At 51.9% G+C, this 23,769-nt stretch overlaps 12 protein-coding genes; 5 read left to right on the top strand and 7 right to left on the bottom strand.

Annotated features, from left to right (window-relative positions):
• Positions 1 to 561: 561 nt before the first annotated feature.
• Positions 562 to 1,995, bottom strand: CHC_T00010253001 (40S ribosomal protein S8). XM_005716951.1 is given in 3 exon segments: positions 562 to 1,165; positions 1,166 to 1,776; positions 1,992 to 1,995. 2 exon segments carry the CDS (start codon positions 1,993 to 1,995, stop codon positions 1,166 to 1,168), a joined length of 615 nt encoding a protein of 204 aa, XP_005717008.1. The 3' UTR covers positions 562 to 1,165.
• A 301-nt stretch (positions 1,996 to 2,296) lies between these two features.
• Positions 2,297 to 2,581, top strand: CHC_T00005145001 (hypothetical protein). The gene has a single exon (XM_005716950.1). The coding sequence runs from the start codon at positions 2,297 to 2,299 to the stop codon at positions 2,579 to 2,581; it is 285 nt and encodes a 94-aa protein (XP_005717007.1).
• A 116-nt stretch (positions 2,582 to 2,697) lies between these two features.
• On the bottom strand, positions 2,698 to 2,973 carry CHC_T00005144001 (hypothetical protein). Its single transcript, XM_005716949.1, has one exon. The coding sequence runs from the start codon at positions 2,971 to 2,973 to the stop codon at positions 2,698 to 2,700; it is 276 nt and encodes a 91-aa protein (XP_005717006.1).
• A 179-nt stretch (positions 2,974 to 3,152) lies between these two features.
• Positions 3,153 to 8,024, top strand: CHC_T00005143001 (hypothetical protein). The gene has a single exon (XM_005716948.1). It carries the CDS (start codon positions 3,153 to 3,155, stop codon positions 8,022 to 8,024), a length of 4,872 nt encoding a protein of 1,623 aa, XP_005717005.1.
• A 39-nt stretch (positions 8,025 to 8,063) lies between these two features.
• CHC_T00008668001 (hypothetical protein) lies at positions 8,064 to 9,778 on the bottom strand. XM_005716947.1 is given in 2 exon segments: positions 8,064 to 8,260; positions 8,261 to 9,778. 1 exon segment carries the CDS (start codon positions 9,776 to 9,778, stop codon positions 8,261 to 8,263), a length of 1,518 nt encoding a protein of 505 aa, XP_005717004.1. The 3' UTR covers positions 8,064 to 8,260.
• Positions 9,779 to 16,580: 6,802 nt separating this feature from the next.
• Positions 16,581 to 18,110, top strand: CHC_T00005142001 (hypothetical protein). Its single transcript, XM_005716946.1, has one exon. It carries the CDS (start codon positions 16,581 to 16,583, stop codon positions 18,108 to 18,110), a length of 1,530 nt encoding a protein of 509 aa, XP_005717003.1.
• Positions 18,111 to 19,645: 1,535 nt separating this feature from the next.
• CHC_T00005141001 (hypothetical protein) lies at positions 19,646 to 19,795 on the bottom strand. The gene has a single exon (XM_005716945.1). It carries the CDS (start codon positions 19,793 to 19,795, stop codon positions 19,646 to 19,648), a length of 150 nt encoding a protein of 49 aa, XP_005717002.1.
• Positions 19,796 to 19,798: 3 nt separating this feature from the next.
• CHC_T00005140001 (hypothetical protein) lies at positions 19,799 to 20,278 on the top strand. Its single transcript, XM_005716944.1, has one exon. The coding sequence runs from the start codon at positions 19,799 to 19,801 to the stop codon at positions 20,276 to 20,278; it is 480 nt and encodes a 159-aa protein (XP_005717001.1).
• A 16-nt stretch (positions 20,279 to 20,294) lies between these two features.
• Positions 20,295 to 20,438, top strand: CHC_T00005139001 (hypothetical protein). The gene has a single exon (XM_005716943.1). It carries the CDS (start codon positions 20,295 to 20,297, stop codon positions 20,436 to 20,438), a length of 144 nt encoding a protein of 47 aa, XP_005717000.1.
• Positions 20,439 to 20,462: 24 nt separating this feature from the next.
• CHC_T00005138001 (hypothetical protein) lies at positions 20,463 to 20,696 on the bottom strand. Its single transcript, XM_005716942.1, has one exon. It carries the CDS (start codon positions 20,694 to 20,696, stop codon positions 20,463 to 20,465), a length of 234 nt encoding a protein of 77 aa, XP_005716999.1.
• Positions 20,697 to 21,180: 484 nt separating this feature from the next.
• Positions 21,181 to 23,297, bottom strand: CHC_T00005137001 (hypothetical protein). XM_005716941.1 is given in 2 exon segments: positions 21,181 to 21,239; positions 21,240 to 23,297. The coding sequence occupies 1 exon segment, from the start codon at positions 23,295 to 23,297 to the stop codon at positions 21,240 to 21,242; it is 2,058 nt and encodes a 685-aa protein (XP_005716998.1). The 3' UTR covers positions 21,181 to 21,239.
• A 41-nt stretch (positions 23,298 to 23,338) lies between these two features.
• Positions 23,339 to 23,596, bottom strand: CHC_T00005136001 (hypothetical protein). The gene has a single exon (XM_005716940.1). It carries the CDS (start codon positions 23,594 to 23,596, stop codon positions 23,339 to 23,341), a length of 258 nt encoding a protein of 85 aa, XP_005716997.1.
• Between the last annotated feature and the right edge of the window lie 173 nt (positions 23,597 to 23,769).

Here is a 23,769-nt window from a genome sequence, read left to right as displayed (position 1 = left end):
TTGGTATAAGCTGGGTGACCCTAGGGCGTGAATCAGCGATAACAGACGCACTTCACTGCTGCTTACGAAGATACTCCATCTATCCAACTCTTGCCTATGCGATTGTCATCCCAATCAGCTGGAGTGGCACTGCAACGGAGAAGCTGGAACCAAAAGGTTGCTTTCCACCAAATTGTTCAGAAATTTGATCCAAATATTTCTGAGCAGCTTCCTTACATCGAAATGATGACATTTGTCACTGTGCTTACAGATCCAAGACTTGACTTCTGTCTGCCCTGCCGATCACGTTCTGCCCGGGGGAATTTCCTTCTTTCTCTGAAGAAAGAATACCCTTGCGTAGCATGACAAGGAAAATAACTGATGTCTAGTGCTGACGAAGCAGTGTCGTAGGCCAGCTAGACCTTCACTATTCCTAGAGATCTTGGCAAAAGTACTGTATGGATTGGGGGAAATGGCCCTTATATTGGGGTCCGTCTCGGGTGAAGGTTTTCACTAATCCTCACATCAGCTCTACAGAGTAAGTAGAGCAATTTTGGTCGCGTCAACTGGAATACTTTGAGCGTCGAATAACTTGGTTGCCAGTTTAGTAGCAGCAAAATTCCTAAAATGGATGCGGGAACTATGCCAGGAGTCATGTTACTCTCTGTTTTAAGATGTCGCTACACAAGTCTTCTTGTCGCAGTTTCTCTGGATTCTCAGGTGGCCTCCGCACTCCAGAGACACTTCGGAGAGGTTGAATATCAAGCAGCAATTCAGATTCCCTGGCTAAGACCTCCCTTCAGGAGCCAGTTCTCCTTCAGAAGCTAGTTCTCCTTCAACCTCAATTCTACTAGAGGTGAGAGCTCGCTATCAGAGTCACAAAGAACGAAGTCGCTCCTTTGTGTAGGAAGTGGTCCAGATGGTTCACGTCTCCTGCACTATCTCCTCGCGGAAAGAAGACATCACTTCGTAGTCGACTCCTGTGGGCATGCGAGGAGCCCAATCGCTTTTTGGGACGCGTTTTGCACAGCAACTATACGAGTTCCTTTAGTAAAACATGGATCGCGCGAGGCGTAAAACGTAGAGACAAAGACTGCATACAGCCAAGAGGACTGAATTCTACGATCGTCGATGCATATGCTATCCCGCGTGCAACGGCACAATCCAGACCGCAACAAAGAACAAGTTATTTGCCAGCCTTCTTCTTCTTTTGCATCATCCTAGTATAGAACTCAAGCTCTTTCCCTTCCAACAAGTATCCATCGGCGCGACCGCACTGTCCAGGGCGGGAGGAAAGGGATGCAAGAAGTCGTCCCGATTGGAATAAATCGGCGACACCCTGGTCGAGCTCCAAGCGACCTTCCGCGCGCTTCTTTTGCTTCTCAGCTCTCTTCGCTGAAATGACCTCGCCAGCACCCTCGCCGGCCTTCTTCTTTCCAATATCGATGCCATAGTGCCTGTGGTAGTACTGCCGGAATGGGGTGGCGTCGATCTGAACGATGCACCCCTTCACAAGGGTGTTGGTACGGACCAGTTCGTTGTTCGAAGCGTTGTAAACGACGTTAAGAATACGCGACTTGCCGGAGAAACCCTCAGAGCCCCAGGAGAAATTGCCGGTTTCGAGACGAAGAGCACGCATCTTCAAGTTTCCACCGCGGACGCGAACGGGGCGCACAAGCTTCGTGCCGAGCTTGGTCATGGAGGGTTGGCGACCGAGCTCAAACTTCCTCTTCTTGCGGAAGTAAGGGTGCTTACCACCAGTCAGGCGGCGCTTGTGGCGCGAGTCACGGGAAATACCTACATCAGGCGAGCACACAGACAGAAATCGCGAGTTAGTGTTCGTTCGAAAGCGGATGCTACCGAGGCAGCACTGGACCCCTCACCAAGTGAGGCACGCAGCGCGGGTGGGCCGATCAGAACGGGCATGCGTGATGCAGGCAAAGGTTGCGATGGATGCGCATCCCACATCGCTTCTGACGAAGCGCCTTCCTTCGAAACAGAGGTGAACGTACCCATTATGAGTTGATCGGCAGCACGAGCTGGAGTGGGGGAGACGGTGAATGGGTGTCACTGCGATTGCGGGAAGGGGAGGTGGATGTGGCTATGGCAGATGGTGCGTGTACGGCGTCGGCGAGCGGACCGGTTGCGGAATTGGATCGCAGGGTCTGATCCGGCTCTGGCTCGTGCAACTCGTCGGCGTCGAGAAACCCGTATCATACCTTCGTCGTTTAGGGCTAGGACGGTTACTCGGTGTCGAACTACTGTAGCCTGGAAGGATGGCGAGGGATTGAGCCATGTGGACACACGCATGGCCCGAATGGACCCGGCAGAGGGCATCACGTACAAATTGGCCCTGATAGAGAAGGTGGAAGCTGACCCTTTCGTCGCCAGTTACCAGTTCAACACCTCGGTCGCGCAACACTGGTACCCTCTCTCATGTCCGGGTCCCGCATGGGTAGGTCTCCTTGCAAGGTGGAGGCGGGCTTCGCCAACTGTGGTTGTGGATGTCGAGTCCCACAGCCCGCTTGACGCGCCCGCCATGCGCGCAAACAGCTCCCTGTTGGAGGGCGCAGACGAGCTGGGACGAGGCAAGCGTTGCTGAAGATGGATGCCGCGGTGCGTTTGCGCGCCGCGACAGGTTTTCGGTGCTGGTGCGTGCCCTGGGTGGAGGGCGACGTAGTCTGGTCCGAACGGTCCAATTGAAGAAATCCGGAACTGTCATGCTGAGCCTCGGTCTTTCGATCCGATAGGGGCTGTGCGTTGGCGAGTTTGCGCGCAGCCTTGTTTTGTTTTTGTTTTTTCTCGACGGCACCCTCCCTTGGTGTGTTTTTCGCCTGCTGTGACACAATGCTTGTCTTCGATTCGAGCGTTGCTCGCTCCCCGCTTTTTTTTCTTTTTTTGATTAATTCCCCCTGCGCCCAAGCACACGCAGGCTACGCGCCAACACTCAATACCACATTCAAAGACACGCTGAGAATGACCCCCCTCTCGCATATCTCATAGCGCCATCCGCCGACACCCGCGTCACCGTCGCCAACCGTAACTGCACTCATATCGACCCCCCCCCCACAGCTGCCCAACTCCTCCGCCCCCCCCGCCTCCCACCCCCACCCACCCCACCACTACACCGTCTCACTCCTGGCGCCCCATCCCGCATGCCGCGTCCGTGACTAATGTCAGACCCGCACGCTGATGCGGGCGTTGCGGGCGCGGAGGCACTTCTCGGGCTCGCAGCTGGCAACAACGTTCGTCTTCCAAGTCTCCAACGGCTCCCTGGGCCTCCCTCCGTTCGGGAACCACCGCCGCTCGAACTTCCGACCCAGAACCTCCACACCAACCAAACCGCTTCCAACGTCTCCGAACCCGTCCCGCAATCGAACTCGGTCTTCCTTCAAACTCCGCCTTCCCTCTCCATTCCTTTGCACCACGCCTCTTCGCAACCACAGCAACAGCCCCCGCCGGATGAGCAACCGAAAGCACCGCATCCGCCGCAAAGTAGCTCGCAGCCGCATGTCACCTCAATGCCGCCACAAAGCCACTATGTCGCCTCGCATCATCTCCCACACCCGCCGCCTCCTCATCATCCTCACGAGCTCTCGCACCCGGCCGCCCGGCCACCGCCGCCAGCCCCTTACCTTCCTCCACCGCAGTCGAGTGCACCTGGTTCTCACCCTATGCGCCACGAACTCCCAAGTGTCGCAAGCCTGAGTCAGTGGGCACCTCGCCCGCCCCCGCTAACTGATGCCAACGCTCACTACAGCATCCCACCTCCACGCCCTGCATATGAGACTATGCACCATGCTTCACCCCCGCCTATTCCTTCGTTACAAGCATCTTCCGCCCATCTTTCAGCACACTCGCATCTCCAGCAGTCACCACCTGGTTGGGAATCGCAACGTGCGCTCCCGCCTGCACATGACTACTGGCCACCCACACCGCCGCACCATGGATATACGTACGGTCATCCAGCAGGATACTACTACCATCAGGGCTACTACCATAGCGCTCCACCTCCGCATGCGACGGCAACGCTGCCGCAACCACATCTGCCTGCGCCCGCACCGTCTGGAGTTCATGTCCCGCCGTACTCAATTCCGACGACTTTGCACCAACCATCTTCTGTGATGCGCCCACCATCCCTGGCGCTTCCGGTGCCGGTCCAACATGGTGTGTCTGGCCCTTCACCCCATGGATTGCGAACAGAACTCCCTCCAGTGCATGACTCTCACAGTCTGAGGGCCCCGTTGCCAAGCATTGATCCCAGCCACTACATTATGCCGAAAGATGATCTGCTGCTTGTGGCGCAGAAGCGGGCCGCGATGTCGGAGAAGGCTGTATCGAGAGTGCCAGACATAGAAACTGCGTTCGGTCCGGCTTTGCAAGCCAACGCCAAGAGACAGGCGGAAGTCAACGCCACTCTGTCGGGTCCGGCACGCGTACCGAGTCCGGAGCCAAAGCCCCATACCGAATCGCAGACGGCTGAGCATCGATCGGACCCCATCATGAAGAATGATGAAGCTGTCAAAAAACCCCGAAGCGGAATTTTTGACATTGTGAACCTAAAAAACAAATCGCCGGGGCGAACCTCATCAGACTCGGAGGATGAGAAGGAGAAAAAGATTATAGATCAACTGGTTGCCCTTCCTGAAAAAGGGACGCGTAGGCGGCAGAAGCCGAAGCAGGTACGCGACTCCGAGAAAGGTAGTGCGCAAAGAGAAAACGAGGGAGTGAAGGGCCAGGTGTCTGTGGAAGTCGTGAAGGCAGAGATCTCACCACGTGCTAGCCAGCAAATATCTGAAAGTACGGACAGCTTGGATCGCAATGGCGCTAGCAACGAAGCGAACGGACACAAACCTTTGCGAAGCCCACAACAAAGCACTCCCCTGGAGGCGGCACTGATGGAGGTAGAAAGAGCAGATTCGGAGAAAGTGGAAGAAGAGGAAGGAGAATCGGAACAGACAGTATGTCCTTGTGGATCAGAAGAGAGTTCAGGTTTAATGATTGCTTGTGATGAATGCAACACATGGCAGCACTCTGAGTGTATGGGCATCGGAGAGAACTCGAAAGTGCAAAAGTACTATTGCGACAGATGCCGACCTGAGGAAATTCGTCCTAACTGCGTCGCTCAGCGAAAGTACAAAGAGAGAGTACTGGCGAGGGAAAAGGCCATCAGAGAACCAACGAAGGAATTTGATTCAATATTGGTTGGGATAAAGCCGCTTGAATTGCGCAAACACTTTGCGATTGACCTAAAAGAGAAGAGCACTGGACGACAACCGTCAAAAGGTGAAGTATTTTATCGCTTCGCAACTTTGCTACGAAGTCCATTTGGAAAATATCGGCAAAGCGTCATTGAAGGAATCGTACTGCTTCTTGAGATACCCCGAGCAGAGGTTGTGGCGAGACTTGATGCGTTGCTGAAACGCCTTCGTACTAAGAACGGGGATAAGACTGGCGAGGAACATTCCGAGAACATCAATGCAAGAACACAGAGCCATGGGCGGACAAATCCGCAGAAGCGCCAGCGACCCATTTCTGGGGTTCTTGATCAGGCGGATGCGATGCAGAACATGCGAGTTGATCTTGGCAATCCAGGCGATGCGATCACAGATCATGACATGACAAGCGCGGAACATGCGACCAGTCGAGCCATGTCTCGGGAGGAAAGGAAACTACAGCAAACAATGAAGTTGTTTGCACGTTTGGAAGAAGAGGAACAGCGAGAACGTGGAAAGAAGAAACCTCGTATGGGCGAAGCGGGAGGCTCTCCAAAGCCGGGGCAGACATCGAAGGTTAAACATGGGCTATTATCACCGCCAGTGCACGCTCCGTCTCCGAAAAGTTCTGTTCGACATCCTCGAAAAGATCACGATGATCGAAAGAGCAACGTCCCAGCAATTCAGAGAAGCTCCGAGGAGAAGAAAGTTGATGTAAGCTTAGAACGGGACAAACCGCGCAAGGATAGCATCGTGCCGAAGAGTCCGCGTCTTCGCCGAGATCAACCAGACCATTTACAAACGCCACAACTAACGAAGACATCCCAAAAGGGCTCCGGAGTTAGCATGGTTGAACCGGTACCAGTCACACGGGATCAGACAAAGAGAGCTCGTGAGCACAAGAATAACGATAAGCCCGAGAAACCGTCGGCGCGACGAAGAGATAGCAGGTCACCAGATACGACCGTTCCCGGCGGGCGTCGGCACTGTATTCAAGAGAGAGAGCGCTCCCAGGACAGGAAAAAGAGGAGGGGAGGCGCTTCCACGCGAGAGTCGGAACGTCGCCAATCTGTCGAGAAAGCACAAGCGAGGCAAGATTTGTTGTTAGATTTCGAGCTTTATGTACCTGGGCGCTCTGTCCTTGGAAGCCGTTTAATCCCCCGAGCGAGGCTGTCTGAGTTGGAGCGCGAACGAATCGACATGGAGGTTTCAGTTGAATTCAGAGAAAAGGAACGCAGGCTACCGACCAAGAAGCATCATTTGCACAAATCTCTCGCGGACATGAAACGCTCCAAGGAATGGGACACAAAAGCACCTGCGAAAAGAAGGTTTCAAGCCGTTGGGAAAGACTCGTCAAGTTCTTACCAGGAAGCTGGACCGTTACCCACTGGCAAGGCGAAGGTGGAATTCACCATAATGCGAAATAGTACGCCTGAAGGTGTACATATGGTGTTGATCAGTGAGAGAGGGAAGCTCCATGACAAGGGCGAAATGTTTGACTCCCCTCACCTGATTGTCTCGTGCTCCAAGGACAAGTCTTCTGTCGTACCAGAAAAAGAGAAACATACGGGAGACAACATATGTCTCAAGAAACGAGGAAAGCGTTTATCACGTAAGAAGAAGGTGGACGGCTTGGACGGACCTTCGCTCAGTGATACGCCAAGTGCTTTGTCCTTGCCGCCACAGCCCAAGGTCCCCACATCCCCTCAACCAAAATCGCCAGTATCTCCTAATCCAACTTCCCCGCTAGTGCGACCGTCGACTTCATCTCCAAAGCTGACGCGATCGCCTATGCTTCGCTCCTTACCGGCTCCTGTAGTACAGGGCACATTCAAGAAAGAGAAGACAACGCTCTCAGCTTCTCAACCGATAATCGGGGCGACTATTCCGTCATTCAAGTCTTCTCGTTCTCCATCACCGGATCACAAGGCACTGAACAGGCCTGTTCTCAGCAGTGGTTGGAAGGGCAGCCCTGGTGGGGGCCCTCACAAGAACCGCGAGAAAGTTGAGCACGAGCTATTGAAAACATCGGCCTTCCCTAATCGTCTCTCTACGGGAATAGTCCCATCTATGAAGCCGCAAAGTGGATTCGGCCAGAATGCCTCTGAAGGCAAGGCATCCACCGAATCCATGAACGGTAACAGCCTGCGACCACTTCGGTCCACAGTAGTGCCCGAGGCCAAGAACGGACGTTCCCCGAATCTTGAGCCCAAGGACAACAAGATGAAGGATCTCCATAAGGCCGAGTCTCCCTTACCGTCACCAAGACGAAAACCCTCTTCGGCCGTTGGTGTTAGCGACATTCTGCAGCAAAGGCTCGAGGGGTTCTTGAAGCCATCTGCTACTTCCCCGCGTGAGCTTTCTATTGGGGCTCTCCCCCGGTCAGCTAAGCCATTGTCACATAGTTCACACCAGAACTTCACCAGCGGAAGGCCATCCGCATACAGCAAGCCACAAGTTGATGGCAGTTCTCATGGCGCCTTGCCCAGCTTTTCGAACAGGACGATTGAGAAGAGCAAGTCATGGCGTTCGCCTACGCCGGTTCACCGCCGACCATACAACTCTTACAACGCTTCGAAAGGGTCCCCAAGCAGTGGATCGCCATTGGGACTGGGTGGCCGAGTGTCGCCGTATGAGAACGGGCACAAGGCACCGTTTCGCTCTGCAAGGATGGAAGCACCAAGAAATGATGACAGCAGCCGAAATGGTCCACGGCCTACTTGGAAGCAGTATCCCCGAAAAAATGGGTGGACTGGAGGCATTGTGAAGCCGCAGCATCAAACATCAAGCGAAGCAAACGCGAGGGCAAACCGTCGAGGACGGCAATAGAGGGAACATTCCAAAGCGAGATGTACAGATGTACAAGCCAGGAAAGAGAGCAACGCAACCTATGTATTTACCAATTGTACATAAATAAACCGCATTGTTGACATACTGAGATGTGTACAACTGTATCAATCCCTAAGCAGGAAAGACATGCTTATCGCTTTCGCAGTAGATGACTGCAACATTACGTACGGTTAGTGTTGTTTCTGTAGGAGTCGTGAAGGATCGGAGTAACCTAGCTATCTACGTGAGTGGGCAAGGGAACTACTCCATGATGCGCGGCGACCGATAGGTCTTAGTAGAACAGAGTTTGTAAGCCATCCTTTGTTTTCAGCATCACGAGCGAAAGCATCAAAACGAGAGTTTGCAAACTTGTACGACTCTTCAAGTAAAGCACGGTTTCGACTCTCCCTCACGCCTTCATCTTTGTATCGATTCCAGAAGTAGTCTGCCTGCAGGAATGCCTTCAAGCAATCATGGCTCGCGGCATCTTGTCGAAGAACGATCTTCAACCTGGTGTCCTCGTATGTGAAAAGATAGCGTTCGTTCTTGTACATTTTCAGCAAGTACTGGACTGCCTCCGCATCTGGAGCGCAGTCTTGCAAGCGAGCACCAAGGTCAATGTTAGGGGCGTGCAAGGAATCAAGCCATGGCCTGTTCAAAATGCGTTCATTCCTATTACCCTCAGCCAGGTCGGGAACTTTGCCTTCCTCCAAGTAGTATTTGATAAGCATATGCGCACGTTGCCGATTGAGCGTGCCAAGCTGAATTCCTTTGATCTCTTTGTAAACTGAGAACAAGTGAGCAAGTGAGACAGTCACAAAAGCGCCCATTGCGAGCCGTCTGCTATTCGCCGTGTACCTCGACAACAAGATGCCCATAGCAGTTCCCATTAGATCGCCAGCCACTCCCACCGTCTCCTGCTTTGCGGTAATATCGCCAAGGTTCTCTCGTCTCATAAAGCTGAGATAAATGGCACTGCGCGTACTAGCCGCTGCCACAGTGGATGCTCCCTTGGCCATGTTCGCAATACACGCCAGCGGCAGAAACAGATGCGGCACGGCAGGCGTGACACTCTCCAACGCGCAGCTCAAATTAAGCACGAACCCCGCCATGAGCCTGTATTGCTTGGTCTCCGCATCGAAGCCGTTTCCTACCTGGGAAAACAACATCCTCCCCGCGCGCCCCATCCCGTCGCGAATGACCCACTGCAAAGCAGCAGCCAGCGGCGCGGCGCTCTGCCTCCCCACCCCCACCGCCAAAAGCAAGCCCTGAGTGGAAAAGACACCCACGGCGCCTCCAAAAAAGAAGGCAGACAGCCTCCATCGGGTATACTCGACAAAGCCCGGGCCGACCGAATGCGGATAGCCCTCCGGAAAGGCAAGCCTCTTGAGGCGATCGACGACTTTCCCGCGCAACGTGCGATCGATGGTGGTTTCCTTTACCGCGAGCTCGTCGCCTTCCGCGTAGCGAGCGCCGGGGCTTCTTCGATGCTTGCCGTTGCGCACAAAGAACTCGCGCTTGCCGTTGCGCACGTACTCGACGGCAACGGCATCCGTAGAGACCGGCTCGGCCTCGCTCTCGAGCTCCTCTTTGTCGACGAGCTCGCCGGCCGACGTGCGGCGCCGGCGACGCAGGCGGGCGACGAAAGCGAGTTGAGGGTTTCGTGAGGCCTTCCGGCGCTCGGTTTCGCGCAGCTCTGCGGCGTGATGCAGGCGGCACGTGGGAGGGGGACAATTCAAGGATATAGCCCTCATCGTGCGACGAGAAGAAGGGTGGGGGCCGTGATGGATCGGCAGAGAACTGTGGCGAGGCGTGGAAGGGGAGGGCGGAGGACGCGGATTTGACGGACGGGGGGGGGGGGTTGAGAGGTGTGAGGAAAGGAATTTGGTTCGATTTGATTGACTGGAGATTGAGCGAGGTCAAGAGGGTTACGAGGCGGCGGTGGAGCCGTGGGCGGGGTGGAGAGACATCCGGATCAATGGTACGGTATAGAAAGGATCTAGATCACGTGCTGCTGAGGTTCCGCGACCATACGTCACCCTCATGCATGAAGAACACGTGGAAACGTGTACATTGGACCAGTGCCAGATACGCACGCATCTCTGTCCATGTTGGTAGTTTCCACTGTCCTGTGAATTGCATCATAGAAAGACGCACCTCCATAAACCTACTTTGCTGCGGACGCACGGCCTATTCCATGCCATGGATATACAGTACCAAGGGTACTTCGTGCCCCGTTCTGCAGCTTACAATCAAGCTTACATGTACTCGCTACCCATCCTCCGGCCCGCTTCATCCCACAAACCCGACATAGGATACGTACATCTACACCCCCCATCCAACATACGTACCTCTACACCACCACCCACCCGCGCAACCCCCCCCCCCCCTCCCCGTACCGCTCCCGACAACCCACACCCGCAGCTCTCCTTCTCCGCCCTAACCAGCCACTATGACTGACGACAACCTTACCGCCGAGGTGATGAGCCGCGGCAAGGCCGTGCTCGCCACGGTGCGCGACGACGTCCCCATCGTGAAAGACGCGCTGTCCGAGTTGCGCACGGAGCCGAAGTCCGCCTTCGCCAAACTGGCCGCCGTCTTCAAGGACATCTGGGCAAAGGTCGTCGAGGTCGGTCTCATCGCTGCCATCGTCACTGCACTGAAGACCTTTCTCGGCACCGCGGCCACGAGCGTCACCTCGCGTGCGCAAGCCGTCCTCCCATCCGCTGCACAGCTCGCCCAGAGCAGCGAGGAACTGGCCGACCACACTGACGTCGTCCCCAGCGGCGAGGGGACCCCGCTTTTGACCCCCGCGCCCGAGGACACGGCCTAATCTCGTGACATGTCGTCGTTATGAGGATTATAAGGGGGGTTATGACGTTTTTTTCGTTGCGCTGCTTTTTAAAGTTTCTGTTGACAAATCTCTAACATGTGCTGCTGCTGTTAGTGAAAAGTACTCCTCTCTCATGTTTATGATTAAGTTAAGAGTAAAGCATTCATTTTTGCTCAAAGGTAATGACCTCAGTCCTGACATTTGCTCTGTAATTTGTGGGGTCCAGGACCTGAAGAATGCCTTTTACATTTTCCTTGGTCTTCACAATGCCTGCCACTGAAATGCCACTGAAACATCTGCTCCCCACGCAGCATTCTAGTGGCTCTTTTGCCCTTCACATGCCAGTCATCAAACGTTCTAGCTTTGTCCAGCAGCATGATAGTGATATAGAAGACTACGTCAAAAATCAGTCGCTAGATGAGATTTCAGCTTGTTTCTTGCATTCAGAAATGCAACGCAGCTAGTGAGAGAAACATTCAAACAACAAATTGCACAAAGCCCTTCAATGACTACATCCCTAGCAGGGGTGACCAACCTCGTTACCTCTCTACTTTTGCCCCATGTTGATTGGCTTCTTTATGGGCCATACTGCAATACCGCACAATGCTACAGCGGGTTGCCCTAAAGTTCGGACAAATGCCCTAACCCCCGGACACAACCAAATTCTGCAAATTTTATTCCGAATCATGATTCGGGCCCTCCTGACCACCTTAAACGGTCTCTCCGGGTACCTTCAGGGCGCTTTCAGCAGTAAACCATTCGTCGCCACGTCATACCGACCTCGCCACTGGATTCCTTGCTTTTCGAAATGGTAGAATGGCGCCTTTTTCCACGCCAATGTTGAGGTGAGGCTCGCAGGAGCTGTTCAAATGATTTTGGCCAGGGCTCAATGGCCGGTCTGAGCTCACACTCTTGACGGCATTGAAAACCGAATGTGCGTTTTCTGCGTGCATTTCAATAAGGGCATCAGCACGCGATGGACAAACGTTGCAGGCGCAGGACGTTGCTTATGCACAAAAAAAGGCCGGAGAGGAAAGGAAGAGGAAGGCCAGGGTGGAAAAGGCCAGAGCAAAGACCATCGCAAAAGAGCAGGCGCGCAAAGGGAGGTAAATAAAGGCTGACATGCGAAGGGCGCTGATCAACAACATCCCGCTTGCTCAGTAGATGGCCATGCCCCGTCGCACACTGAAGGAGCGCCACGACGCCGCGAAGAAGAGGACCTTGGACATGGCGAAGAATTTTGGTGCATCTTTCCCGACGGTGCCACAACTGCGGGCTCGACCCCCACCCCCACCCCCACGGCTTCCCAAATTAGGAAATTTGAATGATTCTATATGATAAGCTGTCCGGATTTTAAGACACCTCTGGCTGAAGAAAGGCCTCTCAGACGCTTCCCCAAGCGCTCTCACAAATACGGCGAAAGTTGATCAATCGCGACCAATCAAACGTGGCTGTGTTCATCACATCGCTTAGGAGGAACTGCTGAAGTTACGATGCAAAAGCACAATATTTTGTACTTTAAATTTAAATTTTTGTGAAACCGTCCGAACTTTAGGGCAACCCGCTGTATGGGTCAAAAAATGTTACAGTGCTTAAAACATACATATGCCGTATATGAAGGATGTATGGAAAGAAGCAGTCCATACAACACCTCTGACCTCGCCACGACATACAGCTTCATAATACAGCATATGCGTGCCACATATTCGCCTACCATACTTCCATCTATGTCGATGTTTTGCGATAGCATATAGCAAAAATCGTGAAGCACCTCTTATACCCGAATTTGCATCGTTACTGTACGAAGTCTACTTGCTTCTCATGTATTGGTTCCCAACCTATAGATGCTCGTGAACGTCTGGCTAGCAAGTGTTACAAACTTGCATCGAAAATTTCTATTCCCCCATTCCAGTAAACTAGACCCGATTAGAATTACGTGGCGAAGACACGAGTTGAACAGTACGCTTAAACTATTTTGTATTGCGAATATTTTCCGTAGTCTTCTAGATCTAAATCAGAGCTTTTTTGCATTTGAAGCACAACACTGCATATCTCAGACTTGAGATATTGCAACAATTCCCCATGTACGAAAGACTTTTGACGAGTTAGTAACTCTTGATGGTGTAGTGTTGGAATCCAAGTTCATTCTTCTTATCCCCGTCTTGAAAGTACGACTATTTTCTATCATCTTCCCATCAACTTACTGATAAAAAACATGAACAAGAACAGGGTATTCTAGGGATGTAATTAGGAATCTAGATATGCCTGGACTACCTTCGAACGTTGAGGTGCATTGCTCATAAAACACGAGAAATTATCAGTATATATGTCCTACGTTCTTATCTCAGTATTGGCAAATAAACTTAAGCACAAAGTTCACTCAATGCACACGCGCTCTGTGAAGCAATTGTGCGTTAACTTTCTTGGTTGTGGTTTTTGAAGTTCCGATATGCGGGATTGGGACAGTAAAGTCGTAAATCGTGATAATTCTGACCTGTGCTGAGAGCATGTTCAGGCTCAAATAACAAGGCCAACTTTCTCATCTTGGAATAGTCATGTTAAGTGAAGCAATTACCGCTGAATCCCCTTTAGTTTGCATCCGTTATTTTTTATCTTCCATGTTGTCACCGAAAGGCCCACAAGGCAACTTGAGCCGATCAAGAAAATCTTGTTGTACGTTGCACAGAAAAGGCGGATACTTATAGCTTTCCCCCTCTACGCTTTCTATGCGTTGGGAATCAGAAGAATACAACTTCACTAACGTCAACATTATTAGGCGGAAAATCTACCATGATATCTATGTATGTCTTATTGTTGACCTCCGTAACAGGTAATCTACTACAGCCGGCAACGTTTGTCCGTATTTTCCAGTTGAGATGTCAATAGTGCTCGAAAGCAAATCGGTGGCCTTGCCACGTCCCTCTAAAGCCTGAGTGTTTTCTCTTGAAGGATATCGGGCCTGCTGGCTCAAGGTTTAAAGGTACGAGGTGATATGAACTGTACATATTTTACTGATGCATGCGTCTTGTCAGCTCATCGAATGAGAATTGCTTGTGCGATATTTCCTTGGAATCGCAAGTTCCAGGGCTTTAAAATACACATAGATACAAAGTGGCGCAGTGTGTCCCATGCCTCGCTCTACACGTTGAGCAGAGTTGCAATTGCTCGTCTTTCTGGAAACTTTTCATTTTCTGACGGCAGTCTCATAGCTACATCCTTCTCCTTTCGATTGCAGTAATGCGAAGCAAACATAGCTCTTGCAGTATAGAAAAAATCGCACCGAAGGATAGAAGCACATTTGGTAGATTGCTAGTGTATTGGCTTTTGTTTTGCAATTATCTAACTTCATGTGATTGAAGAGATCAATAGTATCTGTTGATGATTTTTTTCATAGTATAAACTTCTTCTCTTGTGACATCCATTCGCACATTGTCATATGCATATCCTCCAGACTAGAACCCTAAGTTCCTCTCTGGATCTCTAGAGGACTGGCATGCAATACGTACTGCACATAGTTTCTGTCAGGATCAAGACTTGTTGTCAATACGCGTCGAGAAGCAAGCCAATGAGAAGAATGCATAATGGCTGCAAAGAGCATAGTCTCTGGAGTGTTTGGTGTGATATGGTATTTAGCTATGCTACCGCCGACAACTAGAATTCAGGACAATATTTTTAAGTAGTTGTTCAGGCAGATGAACTTGTTCGCATGCTAAAACGAAACTTTGTTGTAGAATGCAGAATATACGATGATGATAGTTGAGCAATTTGGTGCGAAATAGGGACTTGTATCCACTTTGCAGCAATTGAGCTACATTCTAACTGAGATTCTGGACATAGATTTGTTCTCTTTCTTGGAGGAGGGGCACACTGCTCTGGCATTGCTTTGTCAACGCCTTTGCGATGAGACGATTGACAAGATGCTCTGCAGGGATGTGTGGAATGACTGCTAGACGTCACCGTGGTATGCATTTGTAATAAGGGAAGGGGTATTGATTGATGGAGTTGCAAGGCTGCAAGCGAATAGAGGGTTGTGCATACGCAGTGAAACTGATGAAAGCGGGAAATTAGAGAAGCTACACAAAGAGGCAGTACTGACAGGTGGTGTGCATATTCGTAGCACTTCTACCAGGTGGAGTGTGGAGTAGAAAAGTTGCGACTTGCTACGTCGCATCTTAGAGCAGTTGATGTACTTGGTGGACCAATAAGAGGATGCGGTGACAAGCAAGGAGAAGTTGATGTGCGGAAGATGACAAAGAGGGAAAACTGAACGAACTGACAAGGAGGCTGCGCAGAAGAAGAACGGAACGACGTGTGCTATCCTGTCAGCCTGTACGCAACCCCTTTCGATTTACGCTTTCGTAAGTGTATTGGCAGAATTTCCAATTGGGCAAGAAAAGAGCCAAAAAAATAAAAAGAGTTGGCCCGAATTGAGGCGATTTGAGGGCCGCAAAGGGAGAGACAGCTGCAATTTTATCGCATCGACCCCCTCTCCCTCCACTTTGTTGAAAAGTGCCCTTTTCTTGCGTCTAAGGCAACCACGTGTAACTTACCGCATCTCGTGTTGAAAAGTGCCCTTTACTTTGCGTCTAAGGCCACCAGGTGTAACTTACCGCATCCTCTGGGTCCCCTCAGCACCAACTTTCTCTGCGGCCTGCATAGCACTCTGTCATACCGTTCAAATAGTAGTTTACCGACAAAAATGAGACATGAAAGCAGCTGCTTGTAAGTCTAAGTTACCGACACAAACTCTCTTGTTGCTCTTTCTTTCTCACTCACGCCCAAAGCCCCTCGGCCTTCTCCCCCCTTGTGACTCAAATGTACACCTTCCGGGTGGCCCTTCACTACCGCCCATGTCCCGCAGCCCAGATTCGCGCAACATGCATGTAGGCACCAAAACAACTTTCAAGTCTTCACGCCCTCGCCGCGCCGCGGCTGTCAAAGCGAGAACCAGTACACTTCCTTCGAACAACCGTTCTCCCGGCCCCCCAACCGCACCAACGGCAGACGGACCCGAAAACCCCCCGAAAAGAGACGCTCCGAAACCTATGCATCCATTGAAGAAGCGACTCACCCGTTCGTGGAATGAGCCTACCCCGTCGAACAGACGCCCGCCTCGAGTGCAACAGCCAGCGGCAAACACAAACCTTTCTCCTTCAAAAGACGGCAACACCGCGCTTCCCTCCGAGAAACCCAGCCAGTCCCCAAATGAGTCACGACCAAAGGATTCTTGTGCACCACCTCCACAGAAAATAGCCAGAGTTTCCCCTCTAACCCAGCCTCTGCGTCGTCGTTATCCAAAATTGCTTGTTGTCGACGATGACGGTCGAATTATCCCCAACCCCCTCAAATTGCCCTCGGCGACCCCTCCCGCCCCTTTCATCGTCCCCGGGGATGTCCCGTGTTTCGAGAAGGGTCAGCTAGCATCTTCAGCGTTGCTGCGAAACCCCAACTCGTCTTCTTCCGACCCAAAGCGAATTGCTGCAGCTCGCGTTTTGCCTGTTCCGACAGTACAGGAGGTACCTCAGCCTCCACGCGCTAAAGCCAAACGCTTAGCTCCTCGAATGGAACAACATCGCAGTTCTGGTCAAAGACTTTCGGCGCACCCCAATGACTTTAGCCATGACGCTTGGCATCTCCCCTCGCAAGCTCGCGTTTTGCCTGTTCCGACAGTACAGGAGGCACCTCAGCCTCCACGCGCCAAAGCCAAACGCTTAGCTCCTCGAATGGAACAACATCGCAGTTCTGGTCAAAGACTTTCGGCGCACCCCAATGACTTTAGCCATGACGCTTGGCATCTCCCCAGCCAGGTGAACAAAACTTTCACTGGCCCAATTATTCTTCCTACGGGACACTTGCCGACCGATGCCGGGAGGCCGAGACACGAATCTGGTGCCGCAGGAGCAAGCAAGAGGATTGCTCCTCGGCCGAACCCGGTTCAGAGCGCCTCCATTCCGGTTGCAGCACCCCCAATTCAACGTGACGCATCTGCAACACATGCTCGGCATTCGGCGCAACCTGTGAGACTAGCGCCGAACGGAACAGGCTCTTCGTCACCCAAGGGTGCTGTACGGCGCAACTCTAGCGGTGCCAATCCGGCACACACAGGCAGAAAGTTGCCGGCGGCCGTCAAAAGCCAAACTGATGCACAGCTGCCTGTTCGTTGTCGTTCGCAATCTCCCAAGGAGCTCCAGTATGCGCGGCGCTTACCGCCGCAAGCGGCAAAGGCAAGACCGTCTCCCATAGAGCAGGTCATTCAAGTTGGAAATCGGTGCGGAAATCAAGACTATTGGCGCAGCTCACTGCAGATGCCAAAGAGGACAGGGGTGAAGAAGGCGACTGGAAAGGTCCGATCGCGTCTCACGGAAAGCCAGAATTCACGCGCGACTGAGAAAACACAGCAACCATCCCGAGACATACACGCTCAGGGAGATGGCGGAGGTGCCACACGGAAGGGCATGCCTCCTAAAGAGAAGGAGAGCGAAGTGGGAGGCAGGAGATATGAGAGCGGATTAGTTGATCCTAGCCTAACGCGAACGCCATTAGATGTTGGACAACATCACGAATTTTGGCGCAAGTCTACAAAACTGCCCAGTGTCAGTTCTAATAAAGCAAGACAACGGCGTCTTGCTGATGGCAAGCGGCGAGCTCTTGATGTTATGGAGGGGAGAGGACCGTTGGCCGAGAAGAGTGATATACTTGGTCAAGCCACTGGTCGGGCGAGGAAGAGCAACGTTGTGCCGAGCGATGAAGTAACGATTAGCTCTCCAGGGAAAAATCGGAGGGTCAACGAAGCAGTGGAATCGTTTGGGAAAGAGGACTCAGCCAACGGTGACACACCACTCGCATTAGACAATAGGTCAGGTGAAAGGCAACGAACTCCGCAAGAATTTTTGGACGAAGAGCTGAAAGACAATCGGAAGATCATCAGGACGAAAGACTACGAGGTGCGACAAATGGAAGCATATGCAGAAAGTCGTCTTCACGTGAAGATGAATCTTAGGGGACGGAATAAGATTTGGAACTGGCTATCGGGTGGGGATAGATTAACAAGTTATTCGGTGATGTTTCTAGTTTTCACGATGGATCTAGATCGAAAGTTGATTAGCTCGTCGTCGACGGAGAGGAAACAGGCGCTAGAGGAAATGGAAAATGACTCGTTGCGGATGCTGGAGGCTCTGATGATGAGATTGGGGACGAAAGATGGGTGTGACAATTGGCATGCATTAACTGAAAATTTTAACCTTGAAGAATGAGCTCGCAGTTGTGTCTGCTTGTCCAACTTTAGAGTTTGATATGTAAAATGTAGGCAACACTAACACTATTATAAGGCACAAGGTGTTTTTTTTTTTTTTTTTTTTTTGTGATGACGATGGATGTCATTGTATGTAATGAGTCTACTCCGTCCCCCAGTTGTAGTGGAACACAGTTATGTGGAATCGTTGCAGACAGATAGTGTGCGGATGCGGCCCTAGTGGATTGAAGCAAGGTTTTGCACTGAATGGAGAAGAAGGTCGAGAGAGATTGCCATCCTGATGCCTAGAAGGAATGTTACCCTGCATGGCAAGAAAGTTGGCATGGCAGTCTGCGTGCGTGCAGAGGCGTATCGTTGGGAGGGTGCTCAGGGAGGTGTTGGGCGTGAAGCAGCGGGGGCGATTTTGCAGTACGTGAGCACAGTAAGTGAGCACAGTAGGTGAGAAAAGCGTTGTGTACCCTTGAAGGGTACAGTTTGCCGATGTGTGCCGTGCCAGCAGCGATTTTGCTTGGATTTCCGTGGCTACTGTACTGTAGTAAGCATCCTGGTGTGTGCCTAAGGCAAACTAAGTTAGGCACGCAACAGGCAACAGGATGCTTACTAACAATATAGCATGGTGTGTGCCTAAGGCAAACTAAGGCCCACAGCAGGATGCTTACTAACAATGTAACTAATAAAATCCAAGGCACACACACCCACGGAAATGAAGGCAAAATGGCAAAAGTCTTTTGCCAAGTAAGATAGCAGCAAAGACATGATTAGATTGACACGAGGCACGCGACGCATGGAGGGCCTCGTAATTTGTCTCGCGGTGCGAACCGTGTCAAGCGACCAATGAGGCCCCTGCGTTCGAATCCTTATTTGGGCGGCTATTCAACTTACCGCACATGTTGCCGGCCCCGTAAGCCCCGTAAGCGCGCTTAACACCTTACATAACACTCCAAACCTGACAACTCCCAAAAACCAGAAAGACACATGACACTGCCTCCCACCCTCGTTTTCTCCATTTTCGCCTCTTATTTTCCTCTACTGTATGTAACAGTTGGCACTGACTACCCCCCCCGTTGACCCATCCGAGGCGCGACACCCAGCCCAAAGCTTGGGTGGTTGTAACTGCCGCCTCAACATCGTGCCCAACACACGCCACATCGCGATCTCCCGCCCTCCGCCACCCGCGCAGAACTCGCATTTGCGTATGGTCAGTGTCGCGTCGTGAATGCCGCCATGAACGGCTCCCCTTGAGGACTCGCGAAAGAAGGCATCCGCGCTCGTCGCCGCCTGCGAGAATGTACCAATCTACCCCCCCATGGCCCCCCCATGGTATCCTCAACAACCCCGCAACCGTTCCACGACGTCTTGCGACCACGCCACCGCCGACTGCCCCACATCCAGAGACAGTCTGTCCGCCACCGTAGTTGTCATCCCTTGCTCATGAGTTGCGCCTATGCATTTCTCATACCTCCAGCAAAGCCCACACAAATTTCCTTCCGACACCAACCCCACGCGGTACCTTTGAATGGTCGACCTTTATTGTAACTAGAAGGGGGAACGGTACCTTCGAAGGTACATACCCGTCGCAGCGAGACGTGCAAAGTCGCACCCATTCTTTAATCCCCTTCTCTCATACCTGCCCCGCTGACCTACGGCCCCCTTGCCCGCACAACGTCCAATTCGTGTCGCCCGCATGCGATGCTAGTCGTCCGGTCGCTGACGAAGTCCTTCGACGAAAAGCCCGTGCTCACAGGCCTCGACCTCACGGTGCAACCCGGCGAGATACTTTTCCTCACGGGTCCGAGTGGCGCCGGCAAATCGACCGCCCTGCGTGCCATCGCCAACCTCGATTCGTACGATGCCGGTCACGTTTCCGTGGACGGTCACACCCCGTCCTCGACGGGCTTTTCCGAGTGGAGGCGCGACGTCATGTACGTCCCGCAGACCAGAATCTCCTACCCCTGCACCCCACGCCACCTGTTTGAGAGGGCCCTAAACTTTAAATCCAGAGCCCTCATGCATTTCAATCTTAAGGAAAGCCTCGAGCGATATGTAGAGATATGCTGCCAATTAGGCCTTGATCGCCCCAATATCGAACAGCAAAAGTGGACCGAGCTCTCTGGGGGTGAGTTCGACATTCCCTTTCTCTCATCACTTCGTCTTTGTCCTAGTATTTAACCATATTCCTCATGCGATGCAGGCCCGCGAGAAGCGACATCGCAAGCAAATCACTGACCCTCTAGCCATCGCCAAATGCCAATTCTTGTCACTTAGGTCAAGCACAGCGTGCTATGGTCGGCCTTTGCATTGCCATGCACCCCAAAGTTTTGCTGCTTGACGAACCCTCGTCAAGTTGCGATCATCAATCCGCTCTTCTCGTCGAGCGAGCTATTGTCGCGTCCGGAATCACGTCCGTGTGGGTCTCCCACGACAGGGGACAACCGGCAAGAGTTGGTGGTCGCATCCAGGGCATCCGCGATCCGTAGAGACTTGCTTCAACAATTTCACCACCTGGTACTGAAGCAATATTTCTGCTACGATGTTTTTTTTTTTGAGCCACGCACGTCTGATGCGGGACCGTGGCAGGGCAGGGCATGAGTAAGATCTTTGGGAGGCGCTCGGGGAAGAGTGACATGCTCTCTTGGTAGAATGGCACTCGTCTACACTTTTGATGGCACTCTTTTTTTTATTTTTTATTGGATTGTTTCCGGGTTCCGGGGCACCCCTTCTTTGTACGCCGGAGTGTTTGTTACTTCAATCTCGCTGTGTCTGTTCTTAGACTACTATGCCAAGCTGAAAGACACCCCTTCAGTGCGTAGGAGCGGTACGACATATACAACGGAGGAAGATGTAAAGGTCTCACAATTCATATGGACGTATCAGGTTGTGAACGGATTGCTGCTTCCAAACAATACGTGGGTGCGAGAGGCGTCTGACTGAAGCCATGGCTCCTGCCAATTTGGATGAAAAGACAGAATACAATACAAATGTTTCTCACATGGGCGCAGTGACTCGGTCGTTGCGCGTTTGAATGTAGCGTTGCGATGTAAAACACCTACAGACCCAGTGATTCTTTGCACTTCCAAAAACAAGAGGCTCGGCTCAACCCACGCCTCGCTTGTATCATTCCTCTTTAATCCTACAATGTCCCGAAGAACTTACAGGCCGGATAAGGCAAAAGTACCCCAATCATTAATAGCATAAATAAGTATCCCACTATAGTTCTAACACCATCTGGTTCCGTTAACTCGTTCTTTGACGGCCGATCAACACTCCAAGGCCCGAAAGTTACAGCTGCTAGAAACACCACAAAGTATGGGTTTTTCGTACTAGCCAACAATAGGAACAAAACGGTTACTCTCGAGGCAAACACAGCTGTTCTTCTCCCGTAGAGAGCGGAAATGATCCGCCCACCATCGAGCTGACGCATAGGAAGCAAATTTAGCGCTGCGATCGTTAGGCAGTTTGCACCTATCACCGCCAGCGGGTGAAGAGCAATGAGAGAACGACCATAGTCCACCAATACTTGGCCGTGTGGGACTTGCTGGGTTAGAAATCCCATCACCAACGAGCTGGATACGGTAGACATCGGAATAGGCACCACGCCAGAGAATATAGTCGATAGCCGCAGACCAATGAGCAAAAGAGCAAGCGATGCAATGACGAGTGTGGCGGCCCCTGCGAATGCGATGTCGAAAAGAGCAGCTCTGGTTGGTGTAGGTGAAGCCAGTTGGACAATTGCACCGAACGAGCCCAATTGAAATGACGGAATGAAGTACGGCAGAGCAACACGGGTTCCGTATCGAGATGCCACCACCCTTTGAACAAGTTGGGAAAGTAAAATGATTATCCAAATTGATGCTGCAGTTGTCAGGGAGATGGCACTCGGAACTGAGAAAAACCTCTTAAACACCGATGCACCGGCAATGGGATAATAAGGCTGAATCATTTGCTTGTACGATGCTGCAAAGACCCCTCTCGCAAGACAAGTACTTATTGTCATGAACGCTATGACAATGGCAAAAAATTGCTGTCGTGGAGTCGCAGGTCGCTTGTCTCGAGCAGTCGGAACAATAACGACAACGGGTCTCAAATCTTCTTCACCTTCTGCTAAGCACAGCGTATACTTGTCTCCAAGACGAGATGTAAGTCTGTCTTCCAACTTGGCAATAGTTGCTTTTGGTTCGCCTCTCAAGTTGCCACGGAAAATCAAACCCCCAGGTGGTGAAAGTGTCTCTGTCGCGAAGAACGTTTCTGAGCCAAAGATCAACCGAATCGTTGCGACGTCCCGTTGCGGAATAGATGCGACATCAATGTGACCCACCTTCAACTGAGATCGTACAGGTGGCAGCTGCAACGAAGGCTTTTTATCGCTGTTGCCGTAGCTTTGCGTATTGGGAATTTTGCCGTCGTCCGCTTCCTTCTTGCTAATTGTCGACGTCGGGCTGATCTCTGAGCCTGCAGACGAATCCCGTTCACTTCGTGTCTCCTCGCTTACAGCTGACTTAGTTTGCGCACGCGAGGAGTCTGCACGCTCTTCCTCCTCCGACGTCACGGTTTCGACTGTTGAGATTCTTGGACCAGACGATCTCTTGACCCCTGCTTTGGTATCAGATGCGGTTGTCTCCTCATCGCCCCCTCGAACCCAAGGCATTTTTGGCCACTTCGGTCCTTTGCGTCGTTGTGGAGGTTGTTCTGATTTGGAATCAGCTGCATCAGCCGGTGGACTGTACAGTTCTCGGATGCTGCTTGATCCTTGTGGGGCGGATGGCTCGTTACCTGTAGTTTTCGTATGAATTCCATTGCTTGCACTGCCTGATGAAATACTCGTATCAGCAGAGATGCCCGGGTCAGTTTCTTTTTTCTTTGAACTATCTGCATCAGGCCATTTTGCGCTGATGACTTCCACGACTTTGTCCCATGTTTCTTCCCATGGTGGCTTCCATTGAGTTTTTTTCTTTTGCGATGCGTTATAGCCTGTTTTATTCGGTAAGGAAGCGCCAGGCTTTGAATCAGTGTGTGTAGCCTTTTTTCTCCTGGTACCCAAGTCTTCACTGCGCGAGTCGGGATCCTTCATGTCCTTCTCGACGACTTCTTGTGTTGCGGTATCCTTTGCCCAGGGCCATTGAAATGAGCCTCGGGACGCATCGGCCTCACGAGAAGCTGATGGCCCGTCACCTGCTTCGATTGGAGGCATCGTATTCGGAGCCGTTGGCTGACTACGGACATCTACTTCACCTACTTCCTCAGCGCTTCTGCCATCGTTGACAAGATCTTTTTTTTCCTCTTCCCCTTTCCCTCGCATCCAAACTTTGAGACCTGAAAACCAGGATTCCTTCTTTCCGTCGCGCTCTTCAGTTGTGGTTTGCCCATCCTCGGTGGGGTCGTTTTGTTCTGAGCTCTTTCCGGTAAGCCCATGAATGTGAAATTTCTGAGATCTAGTTGATACTCTCCTTCTTCTTGTGTTGTTGCATGGGCATACTGGGGCTTCCCCATGTAACCAGTTCGATTGAAGGGCAGAACGGGGTCGACGAATGCGAGAGCATTTCTGAGTACTTCGCGACACTGCACAGGGCACGTACGTGCTACTGGATCTCAGAGGAGGGGAGGGAAATACGTACGCTGCTGCAGATTCCTCAGCAATTCCAATTCGACTTGAGCTCATGTTT

Source organism: Chondrus crispus, genomic scaffold, assembly GCF_000350225.1.
Source record: "Chondrus crispus Stackhouse genomic scaffold, scaffold_27, whole genome shotgun sequence".
NCBI lineage: Eukaryota > Rhodophyta > Florideophyceae > Gigartinales > Gigartinaceae > Chondrus > Chondrus crispus.
Note: the sequence above shows the minus strand (reverse complement) of the source record. Positions and strands in the feature narration are given on the sequence as shown.